This window comes from Lepidochelys kempii, chromosome 1 (assembly GCF_965140265.1).
Source record: "Lepidochelys kempii isolate rLepKem1 chromosome 1, rLepKem1.hap2, whole genome shotgun sequence".
NCBI classification, from domain to species: domain Eukaryota; kingdom Metazoa; phylum Chordata; order Testudines; family Cheloniidae; genus Lepidochelys; species Lepidochelys kempii.
In genome coordinates, this window is record NC_133256.1 from 207,648,624 (window position 1) to 207,671,629 (window position 23,006).

Sequence of the window (23,006 nt, forward strand, 5' to 3'; positions counted from 1 at the left end):
TGATCATGGCCTTGAGGGTCCTACTGAATCTTTCCAGAAGGCCATCTGTTTGCGAGTGGTATACAGAGGTCCATAGGGCTTGTACGTGGAGCAATGAACAGAGAACTTTCATCAACTTGGACACGAAAGGTGTCCCTTGATCAGTCAATAACTCCTTGGGTAGCCCAATCCGGGCAAAGATCTGTACTAGCTCCTTAGCTATTGTCTTGGAAACTGTGTTGCGGAGGGGAACAGCTTCCGGGTACCGGGTTGCATAGTCCAGTACAACAAGCACATGTTGGTGGCCCCGAGCTGTCTTCTCTAGGGGACCTACCAGATCCATGGCTATGCATTCAAAAGGAACCTCTATTATTGGAAGAGGTATCAAAGAAGCCCGCAAGTGCGGGCGAGGGCTATATAACTAACACTCTGGACAAGAGCTACAGTATAGTCAGACATCTTTGTGTACTCCTGGCCAGAAGAACCTCCGCAGGATCCGTGCCTGGGTTTTCTCTATCCCTGGGTGTCCTCCAAATAGGTGACAGTGGGTGGGACTCAATATGGCTTTTTGATGTTTTCGTGGCACCAGAAGTTGTTGTATCTCTTGCTCCTGCATTTGCACCACGCGGTACAGGAGATATTTCTTCACTATAAAGTAAGGTCCAGGATCCCAGACCTTCCCATCCACGGGTATCCCATCGATCTCGGCCACCTCTTTCCTGGCGTTATCATATCTGGGGTCCTCCGCCTGATCCCGCCGAAAAGTCTCTCTCCCGGGACTAACCTGCCCAAACTCCCAGGAGCCAGCTTCTGCTTCTTCCAACAGCTCGCTGCCATCACAGCTGGGGGCGGCCTCCGGCTCACCTTCTGGGGTGGAAGTTTCTCTGTTGGCTGCTGGTGTCCATCTGCCTACTAGGGCAATCTTCTGGCCCTGGGCCTTCCTCTCTTTTTTGTCTTCCAGGTCTTTTGTGGGGCTGAGAACAGATCCTGAGAAATCTCAGCGAACATTGGGGGTTGACATTCCCCCGGTGATGAGTCGCTGTCCTCAGGGTCCCCACCTCCCTCCAGCCTCTCCGGGGGGAGTAAATTATCAAACCCTGGATAGTCCCTCCCAATGACTACAGGATATGGAAGTTTAGGAACTACGCCCACGGTCACCTCAATGGGGTTTCCCTGAACCTCTATCTCCACTGGGATGGTGGGGTAATGGCTCACGGCCCCATGCACGCACGTCACTGCTACGCATTTGGCTTGCAGCAGCTGACTACTTTTTACCAGCTTACCCGATATGAGGGTGATAGCACTCCCAGAGTCCACAAGCGCTGTAGTCTCTGCTCCATTTATCCTCACTGGCCTGGTGTAATTATGCGGGGCTAATGCGACCCCCACGAGGTGGATAAGGCAGCATGGGACCTCCCAATCCCCCAAGTTACATTGCATAGGCTCCTTGGTGCTGGGACACTGTGCTGCTACGTGTCCCCACTCCCCACATGCATAACATCTATAATTGCTTCTAATCACTCCCCTATCCCAGGGGTTAGGGGGTTTAGTCCCAGAGTTCCCCCCACTCAGGCCAATCCCTTCCTTCTGGGGTCCCCACTGGTTTTCAGCCCCCTCCCCCTTTTCCACCTAGCACTCCCCAGTGGTTGGGGTGCCCAACCTTCCAGGCTTGGGGTCGGATGTTTGCTTCAAAAACGGCCTTCCTTGTGAAGTCAAGTCAATTCCCTGCTAGCGGGGGGGGGGATAGCTCAGTGGTTTGAGCATTGGCGTGCTAAACCCAGGGTTGTGAGTTCAATCCTTGAGGGGGCCATTTAGGGATCTAGGGCAAAAATTGGGGATTGGTCTTGCTTTGAGCAGGGGGTTGGACTAGATGATCTCCCGAGGTCCCTTCCAATCCTGATATTATATGATTCTATGACCCTAATAGTAGCAGTTATGGTAGCTGACTTTTTGGAAATAGGACACGTACAATTCCCTGGGCCACTTCCCCACAGCAGCCCCTACTCAATATCTCCTTCACCATTACCTCAGGGCCTCCTTCCTTGGGCCTGATATGGTTTGTACTGCTTAGTTCCTCCGACAGTGCAGCTTCCTCCTATAGCTCCTGACATGCACACCCAACTGACTAACTGGGAGGTTTTTAACTAGTTTCAGCCAGCCCCTGATTGGCTTCAAGTGTCCCAAACAACCTAGCATTCTCCCTGCCTTCTGGAAAGTTCTTAATTGGCCCCAGGTGTCTTAATTGACCTGGAGCAGGTGCCATTTACTTATCCTGGTAACAGGGATTTGTTTAGCCTGGGGCTAATATATCTGTCTCTGACTACTTTTCTATAGACATCTGGCCTTGCCCCGTCACATAATACAGTGGGTAGAATAAAAGTCCACTGAAGGAGTACTTGCAAATGCAAGGACAAGGTAGTTCCAGCGACTGTCCTGGGCGTTAAGAAGGAACTGAGAGGGCTGCAGGTTGACAGGACACTTTATACCAGCATTATGAGAGCATGACTCCAGGAGGCACCAGAGCTGACCTGACGGATATCTCTGAGGGAAAACTTTCTGGCAATGGTACTGGAGGTGAACACATACCTACATTGGAATGGACATGGGCAAGCACTCCAAGAACTACTGTTCCAACTTTGGAAAATAACTTATCTCCAAAGTGGCCAGACATGAAGAGAGGAGCCAAACTAGATAAAAGGCTAAGAGAGCTTAAAAAACACTTTTACAACAGATGTCATTCAGAGAACCATCAGGTCATAGAACCAGGTGACTGTGTTCATGTCAAACTGGATGGAGAAAAAAGCTGGATAAATCCAGCTGTCATAAAGAAAAAGACTTCAGTGCCCAGATCACGTGAATGAAACTGGCAGTGGAGAGTTCAACAGAAACTGCTGACTTTTACAGTTTGTTACTCAGACCAATCCACAGTGCAAACTCTACAGATGGCAGATGACGAAGACAACTCGAGGATTCCAAACCCACCACACCGATTCATTGCAACTAATGGACAGGCAGATGTCCAAGTTGTTACGTTTTCGGGTCATGTAGTAAGAACACCAGTATGATTCGGAGACACTTATCAGACTGATATGTGCCGAACTTCAAAGGCAACATGATAATGTAAATATTGTAAATGGTAGGAAGGTAGAACTTTAAGAGGGAGATGTAATGCAGCGGTTTTCAAACTGTGGGTTGTGACCCCAAAGTGGGTCATGACCCCATTTTAATGGGGTCACCAGGGCTGTCTTAGACTTGCTGGGACCCGGGGGCCGGGGCCAAAGCCCCTGAAGCTGAAGCCTGAAGGCCTCAGCCCTGAGCAGCAGGGCTCAGATTACAGGCCCACTGCCTGTGGTTGAAGCCCTTGGGCTTCGGCTTTGGCCCCCCTATCAGGGGCAGCGGGGCTCAGGTGGGCTCAGGCTTCAGTCCCCCCTCCTGGGGTCGTGTAGTAATTTTTGTTGTCAGAAGGCGTTCGCGGTGCGATGAAGTATGAGAACCCCTGGTGTAATGGCATGCAAAACTGTATTACACTGTTCAGCCACTAGGTGGCACTGTGTGTAACATGCCTTATTTAAGCTGACCTCAGCCATACCTGGCTGTGCGTTAAAGGATCTCATAGTGAATATATCTGGTGTGTATGTCTCTCAGAAGGAGGCTTTATAGCCAGTCTATATCTGGTACAGTCTATATCTGGTACCTGCTAGTAACAACCCTGCAGCCTACTGTGTATAAGTTGTAAATGACAGGTTTCAGAGTAACAGCCGTGTTAGTCTGTATTCGCAAAAAGAAAAGGAGTACTTGTGGCACTTCATCGGATCCATACTGTGGAAAATACAGAAGATATTAACAAACTCCGATGAAGTGAGCTGTAGCTCACGAAAGCTTATGCTTAAATAAATTGGTTAGTCTCTGAGGTGCCACAAGTACTCCTTTTCTTTTAGTAAATGACAGGCACCATCCAATTTGTCAGTTTTACCAACTGGTGTCCACACTCAGCCTTAACTCTGTCGGCTGGGTGCAGAGGTTATTAAGGAGGAGTGGGGAGGCCTGAACACAAGGTCAGATGGGGCAAGATGAGAGGAAAAGACTAAGAAGCCACATGTCTAGCATCCCTTCTGCTTGCAACTCCTTCCCATCTCCACTGTTTGTCTTGCTAATTTGGAGTTTAAGCTTTGTGGAGTAGGGGTCATGTCTCTTCCCTGTTCTGTGGGGTACCTGGCAATTGGATGAATAATAGTGATAGGAAGAGTTGCCCTCTGATAAGTCCTGGGAGCCTGGTATTGCTGGGGAAATACTGCAGAACTCTCAAAATCTGTTTGTGCTGTCTGCAATGTGGAGCTTGATGGAGTACAGTGATAGACACAGAGAAGGAAAGAAAAGGAAATCAAGGAGGAACAGAAAGGAAAAGGAGAGAAGAGGCTGAAGCATTTCCTCTTACCAGATTTCAGTGGTAGCCGTGTTAGTCTGTATCAGCAAAAAACGAGGAGTCCTTGTGGCACTGTAGAGACTAACAAATTTATTTGGGCATAAGCTTTCGTGGGCTAGAACCCACTTCATCAGATGTATGAAGTAAAAGATACAGGAGCAGGTATAAATACATGAAAGGATGGGGGTTGCTTTAGCAAGCGTTAGGTCAGTCTAATGAGAGAAATCAATTAACAGCAGGATACCAAGGGACGAAAAAAAACTTCTGAAGTGGTAAGAGAGTGGCCCATTACAGACAGTTGACAAGAAGGTGTGAGTAACACCTTACCAGAGACTACGCTGCTATCCAGCCCAGTTGGGAAGTGCTGTCTCAAGTCAAGAGGAGCTGACCCAGACATCCCAGGACTTAAGGGAAGGAAACTAGATGACAAAGGGGAGGGGGCAAGCAAACAATTGGTTATGGAGCCTGATTCTCCACTCTCACACTGGTTTTACACCAGTGTAACACCACTTATTTCAGCAATGTTACACTTATGTAACAGAGTGGAGAATTAGTTTAACAATATTTGGAGGTGGAATGGCTCCAAAGGGAAAAACTTGGACTACCTTCCCTGCATCGAGCTGGCTTCTGAAAAAATCTCCCCCAGATTCATTCGGCATTTTCCCTCCCTCTTTCACCAGTTCACTGAAATGCCACAGACAGGTTACAGCAACTGTGGAAATGGATATTGGACTGGGAATGTCTCTGATGAGTTCTGTATCTGTTTACTAGGGCTCTAATCCTGATAGATATTCATTTAATAAAAGGACCAGCTGGTTTTTTCTCCTCAAAATAAACCCTAAACTCAAAATCCTGGATTCTATCAAGAGTACCTCAGACTCTGTATGCACAGGGGATATGGGAGTGGTTAACAGGCCAGCCAGGAGAATGGGCCTTCTTCTCTGTGTGAGCCGAGCCACAAATAAACCCTTTTACACTGCATCGTCTGGAACACGTGGGCAGGTGTTGTGTGGCTGAATCTCCCTGCAGATTAAATATTCTTCACTGAAATGGTTTTCTGGGTTTTCCATTGCTTTGCCTTCCTGGTGGTTTGCTGAAAGGCCTACCTGGGGCGCATGTGATGCCGGCTTGTGCAAGAACTGGATATGGGGGCACACTCATTGTGAATGCTATAGCCTGTTTATAAATATAGGAGCAAATATGCCCCATACAGGGTTGTCCCAATGCTAAAAAAACAGGGTTTAATCTTCCCTCAGATAGTCAACTGTACAGCCTTGCTAATGGACACATATATACCACCCCACCCCTTGCCTACTGCTGCCTTGCACAGTGGAAGCCCTTGGATGGAAGATGACCGAACTGCTGGTTAATCTTAGTAGTACACAGGGTCAGGTACTGCTTTTTCCCCCACAGGTTTTCACCTGGTAGTAATTTGGCCTTAGGTGTTTTATGTTGCCTGTTCCCCTCTAGCCCGTTGAAGCTGGAACACAATTGACATACCACTGACAATTCACTTAAACAAAACACACCTCCCCCATGACAGGAGTGACTTGGCATGAATGGAAGCCCTCCCCTCGCAGTACTCTTAAAATGGCTCCAGCCTCCCTATTGCACGAGAGATGGCAACCGCAGAACTGCACACGACAGGGGAAACCTGTAGGGGAGTACAAGGGGCTGGGCACTGAGAGGGTGAGATGCAGGCGTTGGCGTTCCATGGGTAGGTGCAGAAGGTTGGGTATTGTAGGGATGTGGTGCACTGGGGTAGGCTGCAGGGCTCGGAGGTTCAAGGGGGTGATGTGCCATGGAGATGGTGTGCCGATGGTAGGAAGTAGCATGGTTCGGGCACAAGGAGTGGGGGTGGAAGGGAGGGTGCCCTGGAAGTGGTGGGGGGCTGTGGGAGTGGGGGCAGGGGATGAGTTGCCATAGCGATGGGGTGCTGTAATGTGGAGTGCTGTGGCAAGTGGGACTATGGTATTGGGGGAGTGGATGTGGCATGCAAGGGGGGGCAGTGCTATGGGGCTGTGGTGCACAGTCATGGGGTAGTTGTAGGGGTATGGTGTGGAAGTGGCATGCCATGGGGGTGGTGTGCTGGGGGTTGGGATATCATGGGTATGTGGTGCTGATGTGGAGGGGTGCAGGCTGTTAAGGGAACAAAGGTCTGGGGATTTGGTTACCAAGCAGAGCCATGCAAGTGCAAGTGGGGTGTACAGGGGTGGAGTATCAGGGCAGTGACATACTGAGGTGAGGGGATGGCAAATGGTGGGCTGACATAGAGATGGGCTGTCGTGTCCGTGGGTGGAGTGTATTGGGGGATGGTGCTGGGGAGGTGACGTGCATGGCGCCAGGGTGTCCTGGGACTGGTGCCCAGATACAGGTTGCTACAGGGGAGGGATGACACAGGGCGCTGTGGAGGTTGGGTGCTGTAGGGCTAGAGCAAATGGCTGTTGGGTGGATGGGCAGAGCTTTGCTCTGGGGGTGGGGTTGGATGCAGGGTGGTGGTATGCTGTGAGGGTGAGGGGGAGGAGGGAAGGAGGCTGGCGTGAAATGCCTGGAGCTTGGATATGTGGTGGTGAAGTTCTGCGGGTGTACAGTGCTATCAGTGTAGGGTGCTGGGGGGAGGTGGTGCTGGGTCCTAAGTGGGTTGGATTAACTAGGGGGTGCTGTGGGCATGGGGTCAAATGCCATGTGGTTGTGATGCGCATAGGTGGGGGTGCTTTAGAGTTGGGATGCAGACAGATGGGTCCATGTGGATAAGGTATCTTGAGGCATGGGGGGGGTACTGAGTTGGGTGTTGGGGTGTGTGTGTGTGTGCCACGAGCTTGAGGCTCAGCAGGGTGAGGTGCTGTAGGAATGTGGTGTGGGGATGGAGTGTTGCTGGAGTGGTGTGCATGGCAGTGTGGTGCAGAGCGGTGGGTTGCTGTCCATGTGGGGTAGTATGGGGGAGGGATGCCAGGGGGTTAAGGTGGAGCGTGATGAGGTATGGGATGCTAGGTTACATTGTTTAATGCTTAAAAATCACCATTTTAAGTGCTAAATGTTACCTGCTTTTATTTTGAAGTGGAATGAAGTAGAATCCAAAATGTGTTCACTGTACTGCAGTGCACAGACTGTGGTTGTGGTTCAAGTGAAATTGTTCTGTATTTCTGCAGAGGGTGTATAGGGAAATTATTCCAATCTGTATCTGTTCCCCACATGCATAACATTTAAACAATAACTAAGAACTGACTTTTCTCCACATGGAGGACACATCATGGCCAGTTCATCTGCTGTTCCAGCACAGTGTCAGGTCCTAGATAATTTCTTTTCTTTTCAAACATAAACATCAAAATTTAAGACATAACTGTGTAAAATGACAAGCCCAGGCCGCTGTATGCTTGATTGCATCCTGTACAGACTCCAAACTTGGAAATCATTTGTTAACGGTAGCCAAGAGAGGTGGGAACCTTAGTTTTGAAATAGTGGACTTTGAAGAATGTTTAACGCTGGAGAGGAGGTGCCGGGCTACACTGGTTGAGTGGGATGCTACGGCGCCAGGAGGACTGCAAAATGAAAACCAGTCCACCGCTCAGTGCCTCGGCCTCCTGCTAGGAACGGAGGATAAGAACACAGCACATGTCTTTTTTCACTTCAAGACATTCTTTATTTGATATTTTTTATATACAATATTACTTTTCATCTGTAAAAAGTACATATGCAGGGCACCAGGTTGGAGGCTGCCAGAAGGTTCCCAGATCTGAAGGTTGTCTCTTGCCCCTCTGTTATTTCAGAGGAAAAATAATCTGTGAATTTTATGCAAAGTGAGTGCGGCAGAACAACAGTGCAACTTCCACCAAGAGTGTCAAGGATTGAAGACAACAGATACTGACTAAACGTGCAGTATTCCCTCTAGCTTGTAGTGGTTCCCAACCTTCTGGGCAACTGTAAAGCAGCTGTAGAAGTCAGTGCTTGTCCTCCCTTATAGAACGGTGCACTCATTAACCAGTAGTAGAGCTCAGGTTGCTCTCAGTATGACAGCCCAATCTGCATTTTGGGTCAGAGTACTGTTTCCCAAACCATGGCATGCGAAGGACTGGTGGAAGGTGGGAGTGCAGTCAGACCATTTGTCCTCCAGAGCATCCGTTTTCATTTCCTTAAAATAAGAAGTCAATCTCTAGGTGTTATGGCTGTGGCGAAAACCTTAGAAACATGGAGTAAGGCCTGGTCTACACTCGGAAATTAGGTCAGTATAACTACATTGCTCGGGTTGTGAAAAATCCACACCCCGAGCGATGCAGTTAATCTGACCTTATCCCTGATGTAGACAGGGCTAGGTTGACAGGAGAATACTGCCGTTGACGCAGCTATCGCCTCTTGGGAAGGTGGAGTAATTACGCTGATGGGAGATAGTGTCTTCACTGATGCGCCAGAGTGGTGCAGCTGTAGTGGCTTATATGTAGACATACCCTAAGTGTAAGTAATGCAGAGATGTCTGCCTGAGTTGGTAGAGAGCACAAAAGAATAGCTCTGAAGTGTGAACTGCCCCATGCATTTCAATGAATGCTAATTCAGATCCCAGTGATGATGCTTTAAATGTCCATATTGTTAACCATTTCACTGCTCACCACAATAGGTGGGGAAGGAGAGGAAATATCCTATGATGAAGCTCTACACCAGCATTTCCAAAAGAGACAAGGGGGAGAAGCATGAAGAACTAGGTAGGAGCCCAGATGGTGTATAAATTAAGATCTGTAGGCTTTAACAACACATGGTGGGGCTCCCGGAAGAGTGTGATTTGTTTCATTTTCCAGCATTCAAAAGTTTGGACAACACTGGTTCAGAGTGTGCATCAAGGAATGAGAAGTAACAGGGGCAGTGCATGGAGGCTTATCATCTTTTAAGGTTTGGAGCAGAGGAACCTAAACACCCTGAGCTGACTTGGGAACCACAGAACTCTCTCTGACTTTCCACTGACTTCAGGTTTGTTCTCTGGATCTCCAGAATAGCTACAATTGTATATACAAAAGTCTTCCGTGAGAGTTTTAAGGAGCATTTTGTTCAGTAAGTGAGCAGCTGGAATGTCCTTTTAGCTTTATTGAGTAAATGGAGCAAAGCCAAGAAGGGAACTGTCAGCTGTGCTGGGCACCCACCACTCCAGCTACGTCACTGGGAATTGCAGATGTTCAGCCCTTCTGAAAATCAGGCCCAAAATGTTAAAAATAATGCCTTTGCTCTTGGTGGATCCCGGTCTACAGAGGCCTGATTGGGATGTGGATTGCACATTCGTACCTTGAGTGCAGATAAATAGAAAACAGACAGTTTTGGGATCTCCAGGCTGTTTCGCAAAGCCAGTTTGCCACAAGTGTACACTTTGTTTTCCGCTCTTGTTTCTTCCTGTAAGAACACAGAGTGCTGTAGAAATTGCAAACCAAGACAGCAGCCACTTGAATGAAAGCCAGAACTATGTGTTTGTTCGGTTAGAAGATATAGCACAAGACTTGGAGTCAACTAACACTAAAATATCACTCTGTTAAAAAAATAAGTATCTATACCTTCAGAAAAGTCTGTAAAACAGCAGCAACAGAATGAAAGTGACAATGTCCTAGTATGCCACATGTACTCAAGAGAAAACAGAGCTTGAGCTCTTGGTTGCAGCTAACTCCATGCTACAGGTCAGTATCCCAGCTCTGAAAAGGGCTGAGAAAAAGCCTACCACCTGAAGTCAGGAAAACAAGATGGATGCTTGAGCATCCATGTCTGGCTATTACGGACATCCTGCTCAGAACTCACGACAGCCAAACTCATTCTGCTCTGGGGACAGCCCAGAATGCTGCAATGCACGAAGGGTACAGCAATTAGTTCACAAAATGTATTACTCTAGAAGGAGGCCGCACATTAAAAGGAGGCAGCACGCTGAGGGAGATGGGCGATTGCATTCTAAACTGGGATATGGTAGCAACCAGCAGACGCTGGGATAACTAGATGACAGGAAGCAAATATTCTTTATTTAGAACCTGTTGCATGTTTACACACAGGAGAAATGGCACTACTATACATCTGACTGGGATGTACCTCTTGCCATGAAGTGGCTCAGGACCTAAATTCAAATACTTCTTGTGGCAGTGAATTAACCCCAGTGAGACTTACACAGGCAATTAATTTGAGTGGTGGTTCTGTATTTCAAACCAGTGGGATGGGAAAAGAGTAAACATCAGTGAGATATTTGGTGTTTCTATTTTTGGGACTCTAGAATTCTGTCCTTGACCTTTCTCTGAAGAGACTGGCAGCCATTCCGTGCTTCTACTGGCCAGGAGAAGTATGGGTTGGCTGGGGTAGAGCCTGTTACTAAAGACTCCTGGTTTTTCCTCAGTCCCGCTTCGACACAGAGAGACTTATAAAACTAAGGCAATGAAGTGCAGGTTCAAACTGGAACTGGAAAAACGCAGTTTAAACCACAAAATATTAAAATGGAAAAGCATTAGCTCTTCAATTAGTCATTAATTTCTAATTAGAAAATTACATTTTGTGGCAGTAGTAAAAAGAATCAGTTTATTTTAATTTGAAGTAAACAATTACTTGAATCAGAATTATTTACTATATTCATTACTATGACTTTTTTCAGATTAATTTTTTTACTAGTGCTGCAAATTACAGTAATTGAGTAATTAGTACTAAGATAAAAACTCTTGGCAATTGAGTGTTTTTCAAACTCTCTCTCTTCCTCCTCTTAAACTGAAGTTGCAATCTGGCGACAATCATTTGGATAACATTTGTTACTAGAGTACACCATCAGAATTGCCGTGACAAGGGAATGATTTTTGAATCTTTAAATTAATATCAAAGAGGAGTAAAGGAAATTTAGGATTCTCATCCCGTGAGTCAGTGGTTCTACCATTTTCTCTCTCCATGCACGGTTCTTGGTCTGTGCAGTAAGGCCACAGGCTTATGTGCTTTGTTGAATTGGGGACTAAAAATGGAAAAACTAAACGCTACTTTAGATATACAAAATGGAGCAGATTGCAGCCAGGCCACTCAGGCCAAGATGGGACATTGCATACTGGGGGACACAGTGTTCTGCAGGACACTGATGTGCACCAAAGATGAAGGTGGCCGCTGAGTTCATTCTAGTGCACAGTAGGCTGCACTTTCCTGTCTCCATCCCATCCTGTAGTTCCTGTTCTGGCAATGTTCTCGTTATAGAAAGCTCATTTTCAGGGGCTTAAAACTCAGTTAAAGCATTTAAAAAAAATAAAAAAACCTACCCTAAGCCTCTCTTTAAGCTGACATGAGGGGAATGAAGTACTGAGAGCCCAGGCTCAAATAATTAAAAATGTCACAGAAATCAAAGACAAAGGTGTTTCGTGGCTGGCTGCCTGGTAATAATACTTCCCTCTGCAGTGAACTGACATAGTTACAACAGGACTACTGTAAAGGCAGCATGTTCATCCTGCTGGTGTGAAGAGGGCAGAAGCACCTCAAGATGATCTACATCCAGCCCTTTCTCAGCTCGAGGGACAGTCACCCTGGGAAAAGGATCTTGGGAGCTGTGAAGAAGATTAAAAAAGGAGGTGAGCAGAATCCTTTTTAGCTCTCAAGGTGCTGGGGCAGGGGTGAGAGATGATTTGCTTTTGAAGATTGAGTTTCTTTAAATAAATATAGCCCACAATGGGGTACTTTGCCCTTTTGTTGTATTTTCAGAAAACAAAATGGAGACGCCTCCAGATTTCAAAGATGTTGGAAATTTGGCGCTGAGGTATGTGGAAATAAATGACTTACATGTAATACCCTGTTCTACCCACTGAGGCATGGTAGGCAGATCCAAAGGCCAATAGCATGAATCTTGTATATGCTTTTAATAGAATAAGCCATCTTCTATAAGGTTGTTTTATTGCCAGCTGACTGGAAAGGAAAGGCTTAAAATACGTAACCAACAATCTGATTGCAGCCTATGCATACAATATTGATTTAAGACACTTCTCTAGTAAGCTGTCAGCGAGAAAGGATGCATGGTACAGAGCTGCCCACTTAAGCAGAAAAATTGTAAGAAAGGAAATGTTTAGAAATTAAAGCAGCAAGTGAAACTCACTTTAAACAAACCCTACTGATGTTAACAGGAGTTATTTCTGAATGTACAGAATTCTAATCTACAGATGAGAAGAGAGTCTCAGTAATGGTAGACAAGAGTCAGGACACCTATGCTGTAAGTGAAGACTGAAGTGCACTACCCCCTTAACTCATGCTGTTGGGCCTAAACTCAGAATAGTGGGGTTGCTTCAGCCAGCAATGTCTAGAGGAAATCATAGAAGTGTAGCACTGGAAGGGACCTTGAGAGGTCATCTAGTCCAGTCCCCTGCACTCAGGGCAGGACTATGTAATAACTAGACCAAATGTATACAGGTAACACAGCCTTACTCACTAGAGCTTTGTGGTATATAAAATCTTGTATACACCAATGTCTCGTCTTCCATTGGTGTGTAATAGATTTTACCATGTTTCCAAAGAGAATCTCATGTTGGCTTTGCATTGGGGTAATTTATGGCCCAGATAAAACTTAATAAACCAAATCTGAGGCAGTTTTGGTCTCTTGCCATACACCTCAAAAAAACAAGGCAAGGCTTCAGATTTACAAAGCAGGATTTGTAAACATTGTCCAAATAATAAAAGTGAGAGTGAAAGAAAACCACTGGTTGCATGGACAAATGTAATGCAACGATACAAACTACTGTGTCTCACCTAAAGGGAACTGTGTCCCAGTGAATGTGATGCAGTCTGCCACATGAACCGGGATGGGCAATTTCTGCTGTTGTTATCTTTGTGGAAGTGGTAGAAAAGGCCTGATATAAGGGATTGTGGCCTTTCCATATGACAGGATTGGTGATCAAGGGAAACAGGACACTTAGCAGTGACTTCCGTGCTCTGTGTCCATATCTTGTGTGGGGAACTAACAGCACAGTGCTGCCAATACATTACAAAAACAAATGCTTGGTAACTGTTCTCTGGGTGTGATTGTGCTTCACAGGTCTTTGGACTTTGTTATGAAGGGGGTAAATGAACAGGAGGCAAAGGTCTGAGAGGCACTGGGAATGGCTGCCAGTCTCGGCAAACTGATGCAGATTAGAAAATTCAGACAGGTACAGAAAAAATTTCAAATCCTGGTGCTGCTGGTGCAGTTACGTTGCTTTTTTGTTGTTGCTTTGCTCATGCCATCATCAAAAAAGAAAGAAAGAAAAAAAATGTCTTAGTCTCTGGAATACACCCCATCTGAGTAGGAGACAAGTGTGCAATTTCTTGCAAAAGCCAGCAGCAGCAAACTCCAGCCCCTGGCAAGGAAGTCTATTGTTCCTTTGGCTGCTGGACTCTATATCTAATAACAGGCTCCACTCTGTTGTTTGGGTTCAAAGCACACAAGGTCTCTGCCCTGCAAATGCCCCAGTAGTGTGTTTTGGTCATGTATAAAAAGGAATTATTTCAGTGTTTACTTATCTACAGGTTGAAGAGCTTTGGGGGCAGAGGTTGTTTCTCATCCTGCGTCTTGACTCAGATTAACCAAATGTCTGTCTCCTCTCCAACCTAAAGTCTCAAGTGGTCCATGTAAACAAAACACAGCTGAGTGCAGTCTCTCCTCCTCTTCCTGGAGCTATTTTTATCGATAAGCAGGATTTCCTGAAAGTGTGGTGTTGGCTAAATGTAAAACAGGCAAGGGATGAGCTTCTGTATTAAAAACCCAGTTGTCTAAAGGCAGGAGGTCATCATTGGAGAAAAGCAGATACAAATACCTGGACATCAAAAGAGAAAAACAGGGGTTTAAGGATGGCAAAAGCACAAGGTGTGGAGCCTGATACTGGCCCAAGGCTGGCCTGCACCTGCACCCTCAACAGCCAGCTGCCCCAGACTCCTCCCCGCACCAGCTACTCAAACACCTACCTATCCCTCAGCACCCACCTGCCCCCAGAGCTCCATGTATCAGCAGCTCATGAATTCTATCCCCCTGGAGCCCCAGCAGCCCTCTATCCATCTACCCAGTTAAAGTCTTCCACCCAGCTATGTCCCCAGACATCCTTGAGCATCTACCCAGCCAGAGATAAAAATGTTTTGTGCATCTTCATGTCTTACTGTCATCAGTGCTCAGGGCAGGCTGTGGTCACTGTAAGCTTACATTTATCAGTATATGCAAACTATATGCACATATGCAATATATGCCATTACAGAATTTGTATGAACTGTCACATGAAGTGGCACAAAACTTGGCAGCTATGAAAACTCATCACTGCCCAGTTTTTATATTCACAGACTAATTACAAACCGCAGCCATTGAGGAGACCCTATCACACTGTTTGGGAGTTTATGCCTCACCTTTAGGTACAGTAGAATGAAACAGAGCTCTCACAAGTTATACTTTCAGGTTTTAGCAGCAAGAGACATATCTGAGAAGTAACTAAAATTAATATTTAATATATTGAAAGCTGGAGCTATTGAGGGGAAAATCTGCATACCCTACCAGAGATCACTTAGGAGCTGGTGAGGCAAGGTGCTCAGCCCAGGAGGATGTGCATATTTCTTTGAGGAGGATAGATCTACGGGTGCCACACAGCAAGGAAAGATTCCGACCATTCTCTCCTTTTGCTAACTCGGTTTTGCTGCCCCTCTCTCTAAATTGCCATATTGTCCCGTTTCCCCAGATCATCTCCAGAGCAGAGAGAGAGAATCAGCCTGTTGTGTGTGTTTTCTTCCTCATCGTTAATTTTATTTTACTGATTCATATACACTCATTTTCTTGATTCTAAGGGCATTTCTATACAGCAAATGAAGGTGTCATTTAACATAGGTAGGCATATCTGCACTACCTTTAATCTAGCTAACAAGGGTAACAATAGCAGTAAAGATATAGCTGCACAGGCTCTGAATGGGCTAGCCTCCCCAACACAAGCCTACAGGGGACCTCCGTACGTCCTCGGCTTGCCTACCTGCACTGCAAATCACACCTTCATTTGCTGTACACACATACCCTAAGAGCGCAAGTCCCCTGAGGAGAGGCAGCAGCTTCAATTAGATCCAACTGGAGGAGTAGTGGCTCCTAGGAAACTGATTTCATGTGACCCATTTTCCTATGAAGCCAGAGCAGAGGACTAGAGCTGAGCCTTTGGGAGCTGTGTAGAGACAGGTCTGGGCAGAGTGTGGTACAACCTCTGAGGTCAGCTCCAAATGGAAACATCCTCCAGTCTCTGGGGAACTAGAAATACTTTGAGGCAGTAACATTCTCTTTTTCTTTATTAATAAATGGTTAGTCATTTTAGCTTATTCACTTCCCAAAAAAGTTTGCTAAATGTGGAGTTATTATTTAACATTTATATTGTAGTAGCAACCAGGTGAGCCCCCCATTTTTCTAGCAGCTGTACAAACATATAGAAAACTACAGTGTCCCACCCCTAAGAGTTTACAGCCCAACAGACAACACACAACAGTGTATGAGACAAGTAGGTCAGGGTGAGATGGGGGAGATAGGATAACACAAATAACAAAATGTGTGGAATTCTTAGGCAATCAGGAGCAGCAATCATAATGCCACCTGCCCATTACCATGGGGGAACTTTATCCAGGGAAGCAGTGACTCTGAAAAAGACCTGGGGGGTCATGGTAGATAATCTGTTGAAAATGAGCTCCCAGTGAGATGCTGTGGCCAAAAGAGAAAGTTAAGGGGGTGACGTGTACCTACATGGTGATCAGAAATTTGACAATAGATGACTTTTCAATCTAGCTGACAAAGATATAACAAGATCCAATGGCTGGAAGTTGAAGCTAGACAAACTTAGGCTAGAAATAAGAAGCACATTTTTACCAATGAGGGTAATTAACCACTGGAACAACTTACTAAGAATTCGCCATCGGAAATCTTTAAATCAAGACCGGATGTTTTTCTAACAGCTCTGCTCTAGTTCAATCTGGAATTAATTAAGGGAAGTTCTATGGCCTGTGTTATACAGGAGGTCAAACCAGATGATCACAATGGTTCCTTCTGGCCTTGGAATCTATTAATCAGATTGTATTTTACTGTGTCCATTATGGAAGAGATGATTTCTGAGGAGGGACTTGGAGGAGGGTCAGATGGCGGCTTCATGGATTTTGACTGGGAACTTTTCCACATGTTAGGTGTAACATGGGAGAAAACACGGAATTGTTTGTCTGAGATATGGGGAACTGGGCTATCAAGGGTAGCATCAATGATAAAGGCAAGAGTCAACCTTACTGTAAGATAAAAGGTTGGCTAGGCAAGGCAGACCTAGGTTGAGAAGGGCTTTGTTAGAATGCAACAAGAAGTTTGGAGTCTGATTGTAGTGGAAGAGGGTCAGCCAGAGGAAGGGGTGACAATCAGAGTGATGAGCCAGAAAGATTATTTTAGCAACAGCATTTGAGGGGATTTGAGGGGAGTGAAGCTACAGACATTAAGGGTAAGGGAGGAGGAGATTGCAGTAGTTGAGATGTGAGATGATCTGACCTTGGACAAGAGTTTGGGCAGCATGGACACAGAAGAGAGGTTGGCTTTTAAAGATGTTGTGCAGGAGGAAGTGGCTAGATTTAGACATAGTTTGGGCATATGGACCAAAGGAAAGGGTTGAGTTAAAAGGTGATACCAAGGCTGAATGACAGGGAGAATGGCGGTACTGTCCAATTCACAGAGAAAGGTTGGGGAGAGCTGTGGAGTGAGGAGAAGAGCAAGGGGAGGAGATGGAAAGAAGAGGGCACAAAAGGAAAAAGAAAATGTATAGAAGAGGGTAGGCTGGAGCCATAGGAGAGAAGTGAGTGGTCATGATAAGTAATCAGTTACGTACAACAAGCAGTTACATTGTGAGTAAACAAAACAAGAAATGAGACCGATGATGATTCAGTTCTGGAATCCAGAATCTGGATAAATCCAGCAGAGAAAAGCAATGGAGGAAGGATTCAATATGTAAATAATCAGTCAGTGACATGGACAGTCAAATAGGGAGCAGTCAGTAGAACCCAGCATAGAGAGTGCTTGAGCCGCCCAGTGAGTACCGCTGAGGGAAAATGTTTCTGACAGCCATGCGCTGGGCGCACAGACTTCAAGAGTGGAATGGACATGTGAAATCACTCGAAGAACAATTAGTTTTTAAAACCAAATATTTAGGATTAATAGTCATTTTGCCATTATTTTTCATAACAGAAAGTTTGTGATTTTTTTCTTCAGCCTTTCCTGACAAAGAAGATGTCTCCATCTCCCATTTTTCTTGACACGAATGGTTGAAAAAGCACTAATAAATTTTTCAGGACATTTTCAAGATTTTTTAAACCTCAAAGGTTTAAAAAATGTCAAGATTTCATTAAAATGTTTTGGTAATCAAAAAATTCCAACCAGCTCTAAAGCTGTTTGAAAACCCAAAATGTTTTACCAAACATTTTGTGTTAATTTTTCATTGAAAATTGAAGTTGACAAAAACTTTTGACAAAAATTCAATATTTAGGAAAATTCTACCAGCTCTAGTTCTTAATAAAAGTGAGACCAAAGGGCTGCACACACTTAAGGTGTCCTTTTCCAAAATGCCTACTGCCTCCAATTGTTACCAACAGGCGTGAAGCCAACCTGTCTGGACGGAAGATTATGGTCCCTTATTGGGAGGTTGAGAGGAGCACTGTGAGGAGCAGATACACTGAGAAAGTGGACATTCTTTTTAAGGGCAGTGTGTGGCCTCGATCTCACTGAGAACAACAGGTGTGGCAGCCATTTTTAGAGCTCTCTGTGGAATTCTATGGAGTAGAACATTATTCTTCAACCTCTGCTGAAGGAGAAATTTCAGTCATGAAGAATAATGGCAAATAATGTCCATTAATCCTAAACATTTTTCAGTGGAGCCTATGCACAAGATTTCAGTGAGTTTTAACGACATAGGAAGTTTGAAGACTCTATACTGTTCGTTTAAGACCAAACCAATTAATAGATTTAATTTTAAATTCTCTGAATATTCATTCTGTACTTAACAAGATGACACTGTATTTTTCATATATATATATAAAAGATGCTTTAAGTGCAAAACTCAGCTCAGTCTTAACTATGGAGTGTTAGCAAAGCCTCCATAATACGTTGTTATCTCTATATAGATTCCTATCATGGCATCCATCATGGCAGTATCTCAGTACCATTGGTGTGTTCTAGTACAGTAGTTGCTAGGTTCTTACTTGGGGAAAAAAGGTGGAAGAAGATCCATTACTTGGGACACTTAAAACCAGACTGGATGAAATACTGGAGAACAGACTGCATTACCCTCTGGAAGATGGACTAGATGTGCCCTAGTAGAACCACTTCTAGTTAACAAATTTGACTAAACAAAAATATTTAAAGATCTCTAAAATTTGAAAACATGCTGAGTCTGGCTTCCAATTAAAAGTCATCCCCACTAAACAAACATTCTGCAGACAAAATACAGAAAAAATACCCAATAAATTTGTGGTGGATTTTTCTACCATGCCATATTTTCCCATTCACAGTCCCCCCAGCTTGGGCATTGCAACATGTAGGCAGAGTAGATTCTGCAAGATCAGTGCCTTGGGACTTGGTCATGTAAAACATATTGATTCACTGCAGCTAAAATTAAATGATCGCCCAATGAATGGAATTTATTTAGAGGTGATAACCTCTCCTTTTCCCTGGCAGTTTGTGTTCTGACTAGAGATACAAGAAATCAAACTGAGGTCTTAAGAATAATAAGGTCACACTTCTGTTATTGGGGGATTTTTGCTATGGTTTCTCTGGACTGGAATGGGGAAACCAGGGGACTCCAAAATAAAAACAAAAAGGAGGAAAACACCCTGTGACAATCTGGAAATTGAAGTGTTAATACAATCTATTCTTTTAGGCACTGGGTAATCATATAGTACCTGGCAGTGCCCCAGGCTATTTTATGGGAATATGCATAAAGAGAAATGTGCTTACTTCAGAGTTTCAGCAAGGAAAAAGCTCTGTTGTACATCGTCATATGCAGGAGATGAGGAATAGACATCCTTGACCCCCGAAAATCCACCACTGACTCGGCAGTACTTGTCAATAGCCTGTAGAGAGGAAGTAAGAACAGAAGAGGCATACTTTACTTGCACTTTAATATTTGGAAAGATACAACAAAGCAAGGATTGACCAATACTGACCAGAGAATACAGTAACATACTCTGCTAATGGTATTGAGAATTACAGCTGAAATAATGGGGGAAGGACAGTCATATCACTGGACTTTGTAGATAGGAGAGCTGGAAGAGTTTTAGAAACTTTGAGGTAGTTTGTCATGGGCTCCTGCAGCAGGTTATTAAGAGGGGGCAGAAGGGATTGTACGTATCACTGGGGGCTGTCTGCTGACCCATACAGCCTCCTCCATCTCTCTTTGGACTCCCGTATGAGCTCTTCCTTTTCTACTTAAACTGAATTTTGAACTCAGCTGCACTGATCTCAGCTGTCCCAGCAGGGCTCCTGGCCTTTGAAATGGTGCAATCCAAGACCCTGAGCACACAAATACAAAGAGGAATCATAGAATCACAGAAAATTAGGGTTGGAAGAGACCTCAGGAGGTCATCTAGTCCAACCCCCTTCTCAAAGCAGGAGCAACCCCAACTAAATCATCCCAGCCAGGATTTTGTGGGAGTGGGGTTGGTGGATCCCAAGTCCTCAAACCCTTGCATGTCATCCAAACTTGTCCACAGGTCAGCACCTAGCTCTCTCTACTTACTGCTGCAAAAAGCACAAAGGAAGAAAGGAGCGAAAAGAACACATTAGCTGTTCAAAGCACCCCTTGTATGAGCCTTGTTATTCTACTCACATCCTCATACTTCCGGCACATGAGAATGTCAGCCATTAAAATCAGCCCCACAGAAATTACTCTGCAATGATTCACAGATTAGTTGAGCTTCCCTGCTGACTTGGTGGTGCCTCCCAGCAGACATGAGCTCTTTGAATAGGCTCACGCAGGGAAGGAGATGGCACAAAGATCAGAGAAAGTGTTTGGCTTCAGTTGCCTGTCATTATCAAACTACAGAACACAGCTACCTGGAGTTCAGTTATCTGAGATTTGTCCGATTAATCTGTATGAGTCTTTTCTCTACAGGTGATTGTAGGCCCGGTTTTCTGCTAATTCTAATTTCTGTTTGTTGTGCTCAACAGAAGCTGAGAGGAGTCGAAGCAGGGGAACAAATGCAGTGTAGAAACAGATGTCTCTATACACAAAGAAAATGAATTCAGACTAAATGAGCTACTCACAATCTATGCCTGAACCTTGGAGGGCTGGAAACAAAAGAGATTCTCCACTGGAAATGTGTGTTTGTGACTATCTGCAGATGCAATCAGGAAAACTAGAAGGGGAAGTTATATGGTTTCCCCTAAAACTGTAGGACTGTAGGTTAAAATTGTCCATATCTATGACTACAAAATCCAGCAGTATCAGTCAAATAGAGGAATAAGTGTCATATAAAAGACTAGGACTATTATAAAGAAACTTTAATTCATTCTGACTCTTAAAAATGAGGGTAGATGAGAGGGTGAGGAAGGGGAACACCAGGTCTCAGCATCACTGGCCTGTCTTTAAAATAGTCGCCTGGCCACAAAGCATGCTAGTGTCTGTACGTTCTTCAGGAAGCAGCTCTATTCAAGATGACAGCAGCCACTGAAGACTTTTGGAGGCTGGACTGGGTCATGCTGGCTCTTTCTGACAGATTTTAATTTCCAACAATTATTAAAAATGCTGATAGCAACATAAATACTACAGGTTAAAAACAATACTTCGCTTTTACGAAGTATGTTACAAACATTAGCTACTTAATTCACACAGGACCACGATGAGCTGGCATTAAATGGCAAAAAAAATCATTATTGCAGAGATAAGGTTGCCCCGTGATAGTTTGTGACTTTCCAGACAGTCAAGTTCAGCAAAATTCAGACTTCTGAAAATGAGGTAATACATAGTTAAGGTAAATGCCTACACAAACTTAACTCTGCCTCCTGCAAGTGGACAATAGCCACTGAGAATTATCTGCATGCACTCAGCTGCATTCCTTGTTAGGTGTAGCTGTACTGAATGGCTGGGGCAACTTGAAAGAGCAGTTATTGTGATATGAGATCTGGGAATTAATTAGAGGAGCATTACAGAGCTGTGACGGTGATAGAAAGAGATCTGGGCCTGAGTCTCCTCATGTGTTATTAAAGGAAGGATGTACATGTGTACCTTGAGGTTCCAGTCGGCATCACTTCAATACAGAATTGTGTAGGTTGTATCAGACTGTGCAACAAAATGGCAGATGAAATTCAGTGTTGATAAATGCAAAGTAATGCACATTGGGAAACAATCCCAATTATACATACAAAATGAGGGGGTATAAATTAGTTGTTAACACTCAAGAAAGAGATCTTGGAGTTACTGTGGATAGTTTCCCTGAAAACATCTGCTCAGTGTGCAGCGAAAGTCAAAAAAGCAAACAGAATGTTAGGAACCATTAGGAAAGGGATAGATAATAAGACAGAAAATATCATGTTGCCTCTATATAAATCCATGGTACGTTCACATCTTGAATACTGCGTGTGCAGTTCTGGTTATCCCATCTCAAAAAAATACACTAGAATTGGAAAAAGTAGAGAAAAGGGCAACAAAAATGATGAGGGGTATGTAACAGCTTCGGTATGAGGAGAGATTAATAAAACTGGGACTTTTCAGCTTGGAAAAGAGGTGACTAAGGGGGGGATATGATAGAGGTCTACAAAATCATGAATCATGGGGAGAATGTGAATAGGGAAGTGTTATTTACCCCTTTACATAACACACGAACCAGAGGTGACCCAATAAAATTAATAGGCAGCAGGTTTAAAACTAAGACAAGGAAGTACTGCTTCACACAACACACAGTTAACCCCATGGTACTTATTGCCAGAGGATGTTGTGAAGGTCAAAAGTAGAACCAGGTTAAAAAAAGAATGAGGTAAGTTCCTGGGTGCCCCTAAACCTCTAAATGTTAGAAGCTGGGCCTGTACGACAGGGGATGGATCACCTGATGATTGCCCTGTGCTGTTTACTACCTCTGAAGCATCTGGCACCAGCCACTGTCAGAAGACAGGATTCGGGGCTAGATAAACCATTGGTCTGTCCTACTATGGCCGGACTTATGTTCAGTAGCAGGGCACTGTAGTGGTCTTGTCATGGGTACTGTAAGCAGTGAGGTGAGATGTAAAAGGATATGATGACATTAAATTTTAAAAAGTGAGGTATTCTGTTGGGGGAGTAGGCTCAGTGTTTGAACGCAGGGCAAATGCAGGCAGTGCCTGTCCATTACAGTGAAAAGGCAGAGCGTGAGTGTTATGGCGGTTGCTCAAAAAGGGCAGTTTTAAGGTTGTGTGGGTATTTAACTTAACTTTAACTTAACTCGTTTCCTGTTTTTCAGAAGTTTGACCTTTGCTGAACTCACCATTCTGCAAGGGCACAAGCTATCACCAGGCAACCTTAACTCTGCATTAACAAAGATTACCATTTAATTTCTTAGGTTTTTTAAAATTGAAAAAGAAATGTTAGTTGGTAGGAGTTAGTGGTCATTTAGACAGGTGTAGTTCTCACCTAGGTTTGCAGTTGATCTGCTACTGCAGCTAGGT

General features: G+C 44.6%; 1 protein-coding gene across 1 annotated transcript in view; it reads right to left on the reverse strand.

Moving 5' to 3' along the window:
* Nucleotides 1-8,030: 8,030 nt before the first annotated feature.
* The window catches only part of MAN1A2 (mannosidase alpha class 1A member 2), a 304,833-nt gene continuing 289,857 nt past the window's right edge, over nucleotides 8,031-23,006 (reverse strand). Inside the window, exons 12-13 of the mRNA XM_073310578.1 lie at nucleotides 19,326-19,441; nucleotides 8,031-14,154 (exon numbers count right to left, since the gene is read on the reverse strand). Of these exons, the coding sequence (XP_073166679.1) occupies nucleotides 14,022-14,154; nucleotides 19,326-19,441 (249 nt within the window). The 3' untranslated portion in view covers nucleotides 8,031-14,021. The remainder of the gene's footprint in view (nucleotides 14,155-19,325; nucleotides 19,442-23,006) is intronic.